A 14,914-nucleotide genomic window follows, 5' to 3' on the forward strand; every position below is an offset into this window, starting at 1 on the left:
GTTTCCTTGTTGGTTTTTTGTCTAGAAGACCTATCCAGTGAAGTCAGTGGGGTGTTAAAGTCTTCTAGTAAAACTATTGCTGTCGATCTCTCAGATTCCTCTAGAAGTTTTTTATATATTTAGGTGCCCCTGTATTGGGTGCATATATGTTTATCAGGGTTATATTCTCTTGATGGATCGATCCCTTTAGTGTTATGTAGTAACCTTTCTTGTCTCTCGTTATGGTCTTCATTTTGAAGTCTGTTTTGTCTGATATGAGTATTGCTACTCCAGTTTTTTGGGTTTTTTCCATTTGCTGGAAAAAAATTTTTCCGTCCCTTCACTCTCATCCTGTGTGAGTCTTTTGTTTTGAGATAGATCTCTTGTAGACAGCATATATTTGGGTCATGTTTTCTTATCCATTCAGCCACCCTGTGTCTTTTTATTGGAGCATTTAATCCATTTACATTTAAGGTTATTATTGACAGATACTTATCTACTGCCATTTTAATTATTTATGCCTATGTTTCTCTCTCTATTTCTACTTCTAATTACAGCAGTGGCTTTAACATTTCCTGCAATGCTGCTTTGGTTGTGATAAACTCCTTCAGCCTTTTTTTGTCTGGGTACTGTCAAGGATTTAAAAAAAAAAAAAAAAGGGAAAGAGAGCACTGGCTGGTGTTACTCAGTGGTTAGAGCATTGGTCTGTGTACCAAAGAGTGTCCGGGTTCCATTCCCGGACAAGGGCACGTACCTGGGTTGCAGGTTTAATCCCTTGCCCTGTTGGGGCATGTGCAGGAGGCAACCAATCAATGTGTCTCTATTACATTAATGTCCCCCCCCCTTTTCTCTCCCTTCCACTCTCTCTAAAAATCAATGGAAAAAATATCCTCAATTTTGTATATATGTGCATACATAGTTCCTATGTTTATTTAATGTTTGGAAATATATTGTTTTGCTGGTATTAAACCATATTAATTCAATTAGGTTTTTTTTTCCCTCTGGTAGAGTGAAATCCATATGTCTGAAGAAGCTATACAAGATATACTGGAACAGACAGAATCAGATCCAGCATTTCAAGCACTCTTTGACCTCTTTGACTATGGTAAGAAGACCGTTTCTTTCAAGGCAGTTAGAAGAAAAAAGTTTTTCTGTTTCTTTGGAAGCTTAACTAAGCATCTGAAAAGTTTCTATTTTCATTAAACATTATATGGATATGAAAGGGAATTTGTTTTTTGTTGTGTTTTTTCTTGAAGAAACTAGCTAACCTGTAAAAATGGAGAACAGTTTGTTTTGTTTTTTTGTGGGCATTTTTGCCAGTCAGCACAAATGTGTTGAAGTCTACTACTATACATACATTGTACCAAACACAATTGGATAATACAAAAGGAATACAAAAAGTTGGATATTTCCCTCAACCTTATTACCTAGTGCAATAATTCTCAAAGTGTAGTCTCTCAACCAGCAGTATCAGCATTATCTGAGAACATGTTAAAAATGCACATTTGTGGCCCCCTTCCCCAGGTGATTCTGATAATAGGCTAAGGTTTAAGAACTACGTGTCTAGTGGAAAAATCTTTGTACTTGTCAGTGATACACAAGGCAATATATTAAAAACATCCAAAATACCATAATTAAAACCAAAGTTTAACATTTGCTTGACCACTGTCAAGCTTCATTAATTGATGCTTATTTTTATTTTGGTCATTTAACCAATTGTTTCCCTGTTCCCTTTTTAACAGGTAAAACAAAGAATAATAAAAATTTATCACAAGGCATTTCCAGTCAGCATATGGAAACCAATCCCAATGTAGTCTTAGCAGATGAAACTAATCTAACAGTTAAAGGTTCTTTTAAAACAGAAGAATCTGGTAAGAATTTGACTTTGTTAATATCATCAATCCAAACCCTAATGTCAGTCTCAAAATTTCAAAGACAAAAAACAATTATTTAATTTGAAAGCTGCTCAAGTTACCATGTAGGTCGTTTTTGTATTTCTAGTATTCTCTCTTCATTAGAAAAAAAAAGAAAAAGAAAATTACTCCCCAGCCATTGATTAAAACATGAATTTTTAGTACTGACTCTTTCATCTTACAATTGATTCTCAACATGCACAATTTGGTCTTAATAGTGTTGACCAAACACTATTTTGAGCCACAAATTCAAATCCCTAATATGTAAGGATGGTGTGTGGTATTAATCATTAAGCAAGCTTAGCTGACTGCTCAGTATCTGTATCTCACTTATTTAGAGGAAATTACATGTGATAGTCTTGAATTAAGGGGTTTGTGAAGTTTTAGGAAATATTTTTGTGTGTCTACTAACTCTCAGTCCTTTGTATTTCTCCCATGGAGTACCCATTTGGCACATAATTGCCCCACAATAACTACTTATTGAATGAGGGAAGGCAGTCAATATGTCTATTTTAGATCTTTTAAATATTTTCCCATTTTCCTCAGATTTTACTTCGGTGAAATATAACACATGTACAGAAGAACACAATAAAAAATGTGTATAGCTCATTGAATTACAGTCCAGCAAATACCATATAACCATCTCCTAAGTCAAAAAATAGAACACCGCCAGCACCACCAAAACCTCTCTTCATATCCCTTCCCAATCAAAAATTCCTCCATCCCTGTTTCTTAAAGATAACCAGCATCCTGGCTTCTCTCACATTATGCTGGCATCTCACACTTATTGCTAAACTTTAGACCTCTGTAGTACCGCCTCTCTCTATTTCTGTCTACAACAAGCTATGCCAAAGTTATCATTTCTGCTCATGCCTTCTTAACTGTTGTCACCCCTCCAACCTCCTAAAAACCTGGATGGCTTCCTAGTTTCACATCATGTCTTACAAAGGGGTATATCTTTCTCACTACATAGTATGTGTGGAAGATTGTGCTTCAGTTAAGCTCTACCCTGCACAAAATGAAATTTGAAATCTTATTTTCTTAGGAGGTCTTCCTGCTTCATTGAAACTGACTACTCCTGAATTTGCCTGGATGTAATCTCCACTAAATTCGCCACAATAAGGACTCAAACGTGCTCTGTACCAAATATTATTTTACTAGTATCACATTAACAGAATTATATGATTGTTGATAAATTTTCTGGGGGTTTTCTCAATTTTTTTTATATTGTTGATTTATGCTGTTTCTGTCCTAACCTGTGAATGCTGTATGCAGTTTATCAGTGCTGTGTTATTTTCTGAAATGCCCTTTCTTCTTATTCCAGCTATTACACTTGTATTTTTCAAGAAATACCTCTGTTATAACACTTTCTCACATCCCCAGGCAGGAAGAGGTGCCTTTTATTCCTATACTTCCACAGTTTTTATCATGTTTTATTATGACTTGCTGTTCTATATCTGCTTTCCTTACTAGACTGATTTCTCCAAGGTTGTTCATCTTTGTTTCCCAGTACCATATGATTGATCTTCAGTAAATGTGTGTTGAATATTAAACAGTATACAGTAACATCATATGTTGATCATGCGAATATAAGATAAAGTAAGGCCAATAGAAATGGTAGAAGTTGAAAAGTCAAGTGTCGTGAAAAAAATGTGTGGTTGGAGCCCATTTTTTCACATACTGGTAAATATTAAATGTTCTTAAATGTATATACTTGATCCTTCATTGTGTCATCTGTTTTCCAAGAAGCTTGAAAACAATTTGACACTTGCTTAAAAAGGTATCAGTGATAAGAAAAGTACCTCTAAGTGTTTTAAAACTCAGAAAATGGTAGATACAGTTTTTATATCAGACTTCCACTTACTGGCATATCAGTGATTAGTTACTTCCTTGACAGAACAGGTTTTCTGGTAAAGATGACTACCTCAGAAGCTATATATACTCACCATATCTTTCTACTATGCTAATATTTTGCAGATGATCAGTCTGGTCAACCCCCACTTTGTACATCTTATCAAAATGAAGACACATCAAATGTTCTGAAGAATGGCAACAACCATGATGAGCTTAGACAGGAAGCCCAGGAACATTTTTCCCAGATAGGCTCTGGCATCCAGAAAAAGACTTTCAAAACAATTGTACCTACTGAACAGAAGTGTAACCTTGATATTACCTTTGAGTCTGTGCCTAATTTGAATGACTTTAACCAAAGAGTAAATTCTGATGCCAAATGTAATCAGCATTGTGCTGAATTATACACCAATCAGATGTCCACTGAAACTGAAATGGCTGTGGAAGTTGAAAAGAACTCTTTGTCTCCAAATGTGCCGAATGAGTCTCAATTACAGCCAGATCAGTCTGATACACCAATAACTTCATTTGTTTCCCTTGGTGGTGAAACTAAAAATGAAAACTTAAATCTCTCTGGGAAAAGTTCTCAACTTTTATCCCAGAATATACCATTAACTGGAAAGCCATCTAAAAAAAGTCAATTTTGTGAAAGTTCTGACGATACAGAAAGACTGAAAACTAATTTCCATGGTTCCAAGTCACCAGATTCTAGAGAAATACAACAAAGTAAAATTGAAATTAATGATATATTACCAGTTACAGCACAACAACTTTCAGATTGCCAAGATAATTCTTCACTTCAAAGTAAAATACCTGTGTCTGAAAGTTCAGGTTTAGATGTATCTGAGCAAGGAGAAGTTCATCTTGGAGATTCAATGTCTTCAGGTAAACAACCATGTAATGATTCATCGTGTGTTGAGTTAAATTGTACGGAACATGAAATTGAGCCCTCCAAGCCTGAGAAAGTTGCTTTGGATTCACAGGATCCTTCATCTTCTGTAAAAGAAGGTGGAAATAGTATTTTTCTCTCTTTAGGTGAAAATAACTGTGGGGAAGCTGCATTAATGCCTCCAGAAAGTAATCTTGTAGAAGAGAGACGCTCTCTTCCTTCAGAATCTGTGTGCTCTTCAGTGATAGAGTCTCACCCTGAGTCCCAAAATACTAGTGATAAACCTGCTAGCAACAACTCAACAGATATGGATGCATCAAATATTGTCTCTCTCAAAATCATCATCAGTGACGATTCATTTGTTTCCTCAGATGCTGAACTTAACAGTGCCGTTTCTAGTATCAGTGGAGAAAACGTGCCAACTATAATTTTGTCTTCTGCTAAATCACCTGCCCAAAATGCCGGATTAGTTAAATGCCTGTCTTCAGAAGAAACTGCAGGTGCTGTCACATCTGCTGAAGGAATAGGGGATTCAGCCTCAATGGAACAGAGCCTTTTAGTGCTTAAACCTGAAGACTCTGCAGTAAACAACACTCAGAGTGAAGACAGCATTGCTTTTTCAGCCAGTGTCACACCATGTGTTACCAAGGATGGCGGGTATATACAGTTGATGCCAGCTACAAGCACAACTTTTGGCAATTCAAGTAACATTCTGATAGCTACCTGCATGACTGATCCAACAGCTTTAGGAACAACTGTAAGTCAGTCTAATGTTGTGGTGTTGCCTGGAAATGCTGCACCTATGACTGCCCAACCTTCACCACCACAGTTACAGACACCACCAAGGTCAAACAGTGTATTTGCTGTCAACCAAGCTGTGTCACCCAACTTTTCACAAGGTAACTAAGAACACACTGAAGTTTATTTCTGTGGAATAGGATCTAATTTGTGTCTATTGCTAAGCTATGGAACTTGGTGGTTTACAGTTTTTCCCTTTTTTTCACAATTACTTCCCAATCCATGTACTGAATTACAAAAGACAAAAGAGTAATTTATCAAATAACTATATACCTACTAAAACCCAGTGTTGTGGGAATTTTTTCTTATTAAATTATAGTCTTAATTTTCAAGGAATATATTATCTATTTGGAGAGACTTTCAAGACACAACTTGACTTTGTCCCTCCATAAAGCCCTTTGTAATTTGTCTTCCACCTTCCAGAATTGATCCCTGTCATTGGAATTCTTTGTTTATAGAGCACTTGTGGCATTTAATACATGCCATTTTATATGTAGTTGGTGATGGACAGGCCTGTCATATTGGTCATTTTTAAATTTATGTTCCTTGAAGATAGAGCTTATGGCACATTCATCTACATTTCCTTAGTTATTGGTTCCCACTTTTCTCCCCCTCTTTTACATTTATAGGCATACATTAAAATTTGATTGAATATCGGCAATTAAATACTAAGCCTAATGGCTCTATATCAAGTGCTGTTTAAAATAAGGTAAAGGAGCCTGGCTGACGTGGCTCAATGGTTGAGCATCAACCCATGATCCAGGAGATCAAGGTTCGATTTTCAATTCCCAGTCAGGGCACATGTCCAGGTGGCGGGCTCATTCCCCAATAGGCGGCGTGCAGGAGGCAGCCAATCAATGACTCTCTCATCATTAATGTTTCTGTCTCTCTCCCCCTCTCCCTTCCTCTCTCTGAAATCAATAAAGACATATTTTTTAAAAAAAGAAAAAAGATAAAGGAGGGGTCAGAATTGCTAGAGAATGTGGAACTCGAGATGAAGCTTAGAGAAATAAGGTAGTATTTGGAGTAAAGGGAAGGGAATCTTAAGTAGCACAAGTGTAGGTAGATATTTGAGATACTGAAGTTGGTATTCATGAAAGTGAGATCAACCTCACTAGAGCAGTTAGTGAATGTGTGTAAGGGAAAGGTTCATTTATAAGGCAGGGCTAAATTATTATAGCCACAGACTCTGTTGTTGACCCATATAAGCATTGTGTTTCTTCCCATAGTTTTCACTGGACCTTTCTTAACTAATACTACTGAGATAATAAGTTGGGGTTGTGAGCAAGTCTCGACCTGTTAACATTCAGTTGGAGCCCTAATTTTCTGGTGTAAGATTCAGACTTGAAACCTTCACCACCAATTTTCTAATCAGTTTCACTGCTTTCTAGAGGAATTAAGATATAAATATAATATGGTATCTTGGCTGTAGAGCCTTATGCTTACTTATACTTACCTTGACTAAATGCATAACTACTTTAATATTCAAATTCACTTTTTCTTAATTTGCTAGCTTTGTTGTTGTTCATAAATTAATTTTGTAAAAAGAAGAGTAAATTGTAAAGAGAAAGGGATTATAATTTTTTATTTTTTTTAATATGTCTTTATTGATTTCAGAGAGAGGAAAGGAGAGGGAGAGAGAGAGAGAGACAGAAACATCAATGATGGGAGAGTCATTCATCAAGCGCGGAACCAGGAGTGTGCCCTGACTGGGAATCAAACCCCGATCGCCTGGATCCTAGGTCGACGCTCAACTGCTGAGCCACGCCCAGCCAGGCTAATTTTAGAAAATTTGTTTCAAATTAGTCATTACTTTGGTGTCTTAGGTTCATGAGAGAAAATCTTACTTTATTGAGTTTTTTGTTTTTTGTTTTGTTTTTTAAGGATCTGCCATCATAATTGCTTCTCCTGTGCAGCCTGTACTCCAGGGAATGGTAGGAATGATACCTGTATCTGTGGTTGGACAGAATGGAAATACGTTTCCTGCTCCTCCTCATCCAGTAAGATTTATGAACTAAAAATGTTGCAGTGATGCTTTTCAGACATAGTATAACTAATGGCGTCTTCTTTATAGGTCCTTCATATGCCTTTGGCAGCACCTATATGCAATAGAAGTATCCCTCAATTCCCTATGCCTCCAAAATCTCAGAAAACTCAGGGACTAAGAAATAAGCCTTGTACAGGTACATTTTTAAGTTCATTAATGTCAACTTTATGTCTGTGTGTTCATTTGTTTGCAACAACAACACAGTATTATTTTCATTTTGAATACTTATACCATTCCTAAGAGGTGATCATTCACTCTTTGCTTAAAATTTTTGCAACAACTTAAAAAGATAAATGGAACAAAATAGAGTTTAGAAATTGCTTAAAGTTTTTTACAGCAATTTAAAGAAAAAGATAAATGGAAGAAAATAGAGTTTAGAAAGAGACCGTGTATTTATAGGAACTTGTATGTGGTAGAGGTAACATCAGAAGTCAGAGGGGATAGGATGGATTATTTAATAAGTGAAATTTATTGGCTATTATATATATTACAGGAAAAAAATTAGGTCCCTTCCTTATGTCATATACAAAGGTGAACTCCTAGATGATTAAAGACCTAAAAGTGAAAAGCAAACAATTAAACATAAAAGAAAATGTAAGGGAATATCTTAATGATGCTGGGATAAAAGAATTGCTTTTTAAAAATGTATAATTTATAAATGAAAAAGATTTTGTTAACAAAAAACATCACATACAAAGTAACAACCAGATTTCATGCAGGGCCTTGATGAATGTTGCACCTAGTTCTCAGACTTCTGTACCTCAGCCTTTTCCATCTTCATGGGTGACAACATGCCCATGTCGCTAACCTACCAAACACCCTAACCCTCAGAATTCTTGGACCTTTTCCACTTCTGTCTTTAATCTTTACTTCACTGAACCTCTCCCATAGCTTCATCTTTAATTTTTCACTGCATCTTACTAGACCTATGTGATTTTTAAAGGCCAGTAGCCTCTCTCAAGATATTCTCATTTCCATATACTCACTGAATCTCTCTTCCACCAATGAGAGCTCCTAGTATTTGAATCTCCACCTTTTACCTCAACTTTCAGTTTCTCTCTAGATTTTCTTTCTTCACTATGTGGGCTTGACCCTACAGTCTACCACATCAGTCACTTTTCTCAGTACAATTAAAAACCTTTATATCTACATTCTTCTACCATACACACTTGCTACCCTCCAGTCCTGGATCTAACCAACCATCCATATCTGCCCTCACACCTCAGTTTCTTGGCATTGCTTTAGAAGTGGTGTCGGGCCCTTCAGTGCCACTTAAAAATGTCTTGCCCTCACTGCCACTTAGCAATCATTTTAATGTCAGTGATTTTATCTCCCCACTGATCAGTGGTAAACTCCATTTTGTCATATCATTCCGTTTAATATGTACCTGTTCTCCTTCCAAAATCATTCTTCCTTTTATCTTTCTTAGAGGAATAATAATCTCACTCTTTATAAGGTTAATGCAATCTACTTGTGCTCTAGATTGTATCTTCTATATCTTGTCAACTTTTTTTTTTTTTTTGGCTTCTTCCCTCTCTGCCTGTAGAGTTCCTTAGATTTGTCTGACCTGCCAACCATTTATCCCCAATCCTTCTTATCTCTCAGTTCTTTATATTATTGTCTTTTCTCATGTTTCTATTAAAACTGTTTAAAATGAGGTCACTAGTGACCTAATATTGCCGTATACATTGGACATTTTCCATTCTTTCTTTACTTCCCTCCAACTGTTGATGGCTTCTGGAACCACCACTATACTACACTCCTCCTTTTCTAACTTTCTATAGCTCGAGACCTTCAAACTCTACATATCTAAGTCTACCTCTTCTTCCTCAAAGACCTCCTCTGCCTACTTTTTCCCCCCTTGGTTAATGTCATTGATTCCTCCTTTACCCTTCATGTCTATGTGAATGCCCTTTACTGTCTCTACGATCCTCATTGTCTCTTACCTGGAATATTTAGAGCCATCTAATTGTATTTATCTGGAATTCCTGTTTTTAGTTTTCTTTCTTCTTTGGTTCATTTTCTGTACTACTGCCAGAGTGACTCTAAAACATAAATCTATTCCTGCATGTTTCCTATTTAAAACTTGTAAGGATTCTCTGTGAAACATTTTGCATAATACATAAGGTCCTTCACGATCTCATCTTTGCTTTTTCTTCTAGCTTCATGTCTTTCTGCTCTCTCATAAGCTCCATGATATCAAAATATGGTTATTAAAACTCCAGAGCATGTGCCCTAAGTGACAGGCTTACAAATATGACAGTTATATGGGCAAATTTTTTAAATAAGCATAACGTACTGCTTTAAGCATCTTTCTGGATCTAAGTAGTACTCTTAAGTGCTCTATTGAGCATTGTAATACATAAATCCAAATATGGGATTCATAATATTTGCCTGAAGTTGAAGCAAGGCATTTCTGTATTTCCTCTGTAAAATGGATAAGTGACTATCTTGTTTATATTAGAAAGCTGCATTTAAATGTAATATGTGAAAGCATTTCATTTGTTCATTGGCTATCACTTAAAATTTTTTCTCATGTGGTGTGGTCTGTTCCATTTCCTCTCAGAGGAATATACTCTTTCTCAGGAATGTTTTTCTTTTCTAATTAATTAATGTATAATTCCAGGAAAGCAGGTAAATAATCTGGTGGATTCATCGAGTCATTTAGTTGGATGTCATGCACAAAGGTGAGCATCATGAAAGTCGTTTCTATCAGATTATTTGAATGCACAGATTTAAAATAAAACGGATTCCTAATGTTGCTAAAAGTAACTTTTTTTTTCTTTTTTTAAGAATTGAAATTCCTGACAAGAATATGGCAGTAGATCATGGGAAAAAACTGGAAGAAATCACAGTTCCCTTCTCAGTAGAGAATATAATTCCAACTAGCAAACCATTGGAAAGCCACAGACGTGTGCTGTGTTTTGATAGCACTGCTTCTCCTGGGGCAGATACACAGGGAACAAACCATAAGACAGTGTCCCAAAGCAAAGAAAGGAGTGACATTTCACTTCCTAATCTTGACTCACCCATGATGTCCTCTACCTTAAAACCCTCTTCTAATAGTGGTCTCAAAAGAGAAAGGGAGAAACCTCCTATGCCTAAGATTTCATCTAAGTCAGAAACTGCCCTTAGCCGACATACCATCATAAAAGAAGCTCAGTCAGAAAAGAGAGTTTCACCAACAGAAATTGGACTTGAATCTTTCCATAAAGCAACAGCTAATAAGGAGAATGAACTGTGCAGTGATGTGGAAAGGCAGAAAAATGGGCAGCAAAATGGGGGTTTAAGGAATGAGAAAACTATAGCTTCACTGCAAGAACTAACCAAAAAACAAGGCACATCCTCAAACAGTAAAAATTTCATTTCAGTAGCTGCAGCTGTGAAGGATCTAAAACAGGAACAAACGAAATCTGCCAGTTCTTTGATTAACCCACTAAGCAAACATACCACAGAAATGTTACAAGATGTTCAGCGACATAGCCCAGTAAATAAGCTCTCGGACAATACTCATTTATCTGTACCCCGGACACCTGGCTCAGGGGCAGGGGAAAAACATAAAGAAGAACCTACAGATGGTATCAAGGTCCCCTCTAGTAGGCGTCTCATTGAAGACGGCACACCCAAAGTGATGGTCCCTCCTGTCACCCCAGACTTGCCTGCCTGCAGCCCTGCCAGTGAAGCAGGGAGTGAAAATAGTGTGAACATGGCTGCCCACACGTTGATGATTCTCTCCAGAGCCGCCATCTCTAGGACTGCGTCAGCGACGCCTCTGAAGGACAACACACAGCAGTTTAGAGTGTCTTCAAGGAGCACCACAAAAAAGCGGAAAATTGAAGAATTAGATGAGCGTGAGCGGAACTCCCGTACTTCTAATAAAAATCTCTCAAATTCATCAATACCAATGAAAAAGAAGAGAATTAAGGCAAGTTTGAAAGTCTTAATTTCAGAATCTTACCTTTGCCTTCCCTTCGGTGCTCAGATTAGAGAGCTCCGCATTTCTTGCCATAGCTACCTGACTGAACATTCTGGTTAAAACAGCACTGAGTTTTGATTGACAATAAACATTGTAGAGCAGTGTGTCTCAGCAGTGTGTACTCAGAGGTTGTCGAGGTGAAAACAGTTGCTAAGGCATTATAAACACCTCGGGAAAAGGAGGTTTTTGTTTCTGTCATGGTAGAATCCAAATTTGGGTGACATAAGGTATGAAAAATTGGGAAGGCACTATTGTGTGTGGAATTACCAAGTAAAAAAACTACTTTAACAACTACGTCTTGGTTTTTTTCACATGTCTTTCATGGGCTCCTATAGACGTTAATGTGTAGAGCAGTGTAAAAACTGAATTTACCTGTTTTTTCCTTGACCATTCTTATCTGTAGAAAGGCAATGCAGGGATAGCATTGATGAATGAAACACATTTTTTTCTAATCTGCTTAGCCATTTAGTAAGTGGATTGAGTAGAAAGAACGGTGTTTAAAATGTGACATCAGGGAAAGAGTCCTGGCTTTCCTGCCATGCTAGCCTGGGTTTGAATCCTGCACCTCCTGCTCGTTGCTTCTGTGACTATGACTAAGCCCATAGCCTCTGTGAGTCTCAGCTGCATCATTTAGCAGAAGGTTACCACACATCTTACCTGATGTCTGTGAGGACTAAATGTAGTGTTTATAAAGTGCCTGGTGTATGTGAAATGTTTGGAACTTAAAAAGTACCTGTTGCTCTTAAAATCTTAGTAAAGCTTTCTAAGGCTTGTTGTTTGGCAATAATGAGCACCTTATAGAAAGCATGTTCTTTCTTGTTTCATTCAACATTCATATACTCTGGATTTGTGTAATGTCTTTTGCCCTAAACTAATGTTGGAAGAACCATCAGAAGTATATTTTATTAATGTTGAATTTAATTATATTTATCTCTACTTCTCTGTAAAACTAAAATTCTAATGAACTGGAAAAATTTGTCAACAATTTTAGTGTATGGAAGAACCCGATAAAAGGTTCTCAGTGATTTAAGAAAGTGTTTTTGGCCTTGTTTGAGTTCAATGTTAACTTAGGTTTATTTTTTTCTTTCTTTTTTATTTTTACTTTTTTTTTTTTTTTTTTTAACAGAAAAAGAAGCTGCCCAGTTCATTTCCAGCTGGAATGGATGTGGACAAATTTTTGTTATCCTTGCATTATGATGAGTAAACATTCTGAACACATAAGAACAGTAGCTGTTTAAAACTCGTATCCCTTAAACTATGAGTGTGGGGAATGAGATACTGGCAAAATCTAAAAGCATGACCTGCACTTTCCTCATACTGAAATTTCACTTTATATCTAAATCATGCTGTTTCTGAAGCAGCTTCCTAGTTTGTAAATAGATTTTCCTGTTATATTTTTATTTTGGAAAAAAAATTTGCAGAAATGTAAGTAAAGCCATTCTGCAAATCTGTATAGCTTTGACAATTGCATATTGTAAATATTGTGTAAATATTGTTGAAATAGAGGTTAAATCAACCCAATGCTCTTACACTGTGTTTTTTGACTTCTTATGATCCCTAATTCTGAGGCTTATTTATCTGGAATAGTTTCTCACTGTTGGGGGGAAAATAATGTTTTTCCTTATAAATTGCCTTCAGTAACTGTCCAACAAGACATTTAAAGACATAGCCACTAAAATGATAACTACCTCAAATGGTAGTAAAGCAATCAGAAAATAACAATTTGGGTTTTTTTCTACAGTGAATACTTTACCACCCCTTCTTATAATTGCAGTAAAGATTATATTCCTGAAATTTATACTTCTTCTGGTCATTCTGGTCTCTTTGTTTTAAAGAGAGAATTTTGTAAACCACTTGAGTGTTCTAATCTTTTGTTTATAACTTTCAAGATGTTTTACAGAACTTTTAAGTGTTTAAACTATTGAGCCATAAAAAGCTTGGTTATGTACTAGTTGAGATTTCTTGGGATGTATATACTTTTCCCCTAAGTACTGGGGATTTAAAGAATTGCACTAATTCTTAGAACTCCTTACATAGTAGTGACCAGTGCACACTTAATTTAAATCTTGTATTCTATTTTAAAGCTTATGTGAAGGATCATCTCCTGGTGTCCTTTTAGAAAGCCATGTCCATCATATGATGTAAGAAGAGAAATCATAGTTTTATATTTTAATGTAGTTTCTCCTAAAATGGGCTGTTAAATAACTATATCTGTACTTAGATATAGTGCATTGTCTCTGTGCTCCTTAAAATGTTTGACGAGTTAACTCTCAAAAAGGAGAATGAGAGGTGCCTTCTCTGTATTAGACTTACATACGCCAGTCAAGTTGGTGAGTTGATTTAAACCTTTAAATGAGAACAGAAATTATAATTAGAACCTGACCAATTGTGCCTAGATATTTAAGTATGTTCTCTTAAGTGCTTTCTGTTTGTTTAAATATCAGTGCATTAAGCTTTTTTCCTACAGGTGTATGTACTGTTAAAGCGTCATTTTCCTCAATCTTTTTTTTTTTTTGTACTGGGCCTTTAAAAAACTAAATCTATCCTACTCAAAACAACATTTCCCCGTGTGAAAATCACATCTTAATTGCTGAACCTTACTGCAGAAATCTGTGTTGTAAAAAATTTTTATGATGTGGCAGTAGCCTATTCCTAAGGAACTAAATATCATACAGTTGTTTGTTTAACTCAGCTTGGTACTGTAATACAGTTAGGTTTGAATAAATATTTTCATTAACTTAAAGTTTGAATTCCTTCATATTGGCAGTCATTCTCATTAAGATGCCTTGATATAATTCCTTTGCAAGTTAATTTTTGCATGCTTTTTCAGAAGTTCAGATAATGCTGGAAGTTACAAATTTTCTTTTCATTCAGTTAATATGTGTTTATATGTTCTAAATACTAAGAATTCATATACAAATAAAATAAGTTCACTTTCTTCAAGATTCTTAGTTCACTAGCCAGCAACCACTAGATTTGTCCAAAGACAGCTTGTACTTGGAGCTTTCATTTATTCAAAGAGCAAAACCATAATCCCCATGTTACCTTAAAAGTCCAAGCATGCTGGACTAAATTGTAGTATTGTACCTGGTAACCTGTTTTAACAGTCAGATGCCCAGTGATGGCATTTTAGGGTTAAAATACACAATAAAAAACTTGTAGCTACTTTTACAACTACATGTAAGGATACACTCTTAATTTTGGACATTACTTAGTGGTTGATATCAGTGTATGCCAAATCTGAAAAGTCTTACAATTAACATATTTGATTATTGTAGCCCTGGATATTGTTAGAACCCTTGAGTATATTGAAATTGTACATGAGAAAAGCATCCATTAGCATTCAACCAAAGGCTAGTTAGGACTATTAGGGAAACCTATATTTAAGCTTTGAGAGGAGTAATTTCAAGGGCACCTTACTGTATATTCTTCATTGATACATTTCTCAAGCTGCCATCTTT

General features: G+C 36.0%; 2 protein-coding genes across 6 annotated transcripts in view; one reads left to right on the top strand and one right to left on the bottom strand.

Annotated features, from left to right (window-relative positions):
• Window positions 1-14,190, top strand: part of NPAT (nuclear protein, coactivator of histone transcription) — a 57,021-nt gene extending 42,831 nt beyond the window's left edge. The window contains exons 11-19 of one of the 4 annotated variants that reach the window (XM_081154753.1): window positions 988-1,084; window positions 1,722-1,850; window positions 3,870-4,628; window positions 5,004-5,531; window positions 7,315-7,430; window positions 7,505-7,613; window positions 10,104-10,164; window positions 10,271-11,402; window positions 12,580-14,190. In XM_081154753.1, coding sequence (XP_081010879.1) covers window positions 988-1,084; window positions 1,722-1,850; window positions 3,870-4,628; window positions 5,004-5,531; window positions 7,315-7,430; window positions 7,505-7,613; window positions 10,104-10,164; window positions 10,271-11,402; window positions 12,580-12,657 — 3,009 coding nt within the window. In that variant the 3' untranslated portion in view covers window positions 12,658-14,190. Of the gene's footprint in view, window positions 1-987; window positions 1,085-1,721; window positions 1,851-3,869; window positions 5,532-7,314; window positions 7,431-7,504; window positions 7,614-10,103; window positions 10,165-10,270; window positions 11,403-12,579 lie in introns of all 4 variants that reach the window. The other 3 variants (XM_081154751.1, XM_081154754.1, XM_081154752.1) reach the window with 3 other exon arrangements.
• Window positions 3,032-14,914, bottom strand: part of ACAT1 (acetyl-CoA acetyltransferase 1) — a 61,159-nt gene continuing 49,276 nt past the window's right edge. The window contains exons 13-14 of one of the 2 annotated variants that reach the window (XR_014000054.1): window positions 4,557-4,739; window positions 3,117-4,451 (exon numbers count right to left, since the gene is read on the bottom strand). Coding sequence is in view for 1 of the 2 variants with exons in the window: in XM_081154755.1 (XP_081010881.1) it covers window positions 4,733-4,739 (7 nt within the window). In the remaining variant the exon portion in view is untranslated. Of the gene's footprint in view, window positions 4,740-14,914 lie in introns of both variants that reach the window. The other variant, XM_081154755.1, reaches the window with a different exon arrangement.

This window comes from Miniopterus schreibersii, assembly GCF_964146895.1.
Source record: "Miniopterus schreibersii genome assembly, chromosome: 12".
In the NCBI taxonomy this organism is placed as follows: domain Eukaryota; kingdom Metazoa; phylum Chordata; class Mammalia; order Chiroptera; family Miniopteridae; genus Miniopterus; species Miniopterus schreibersii.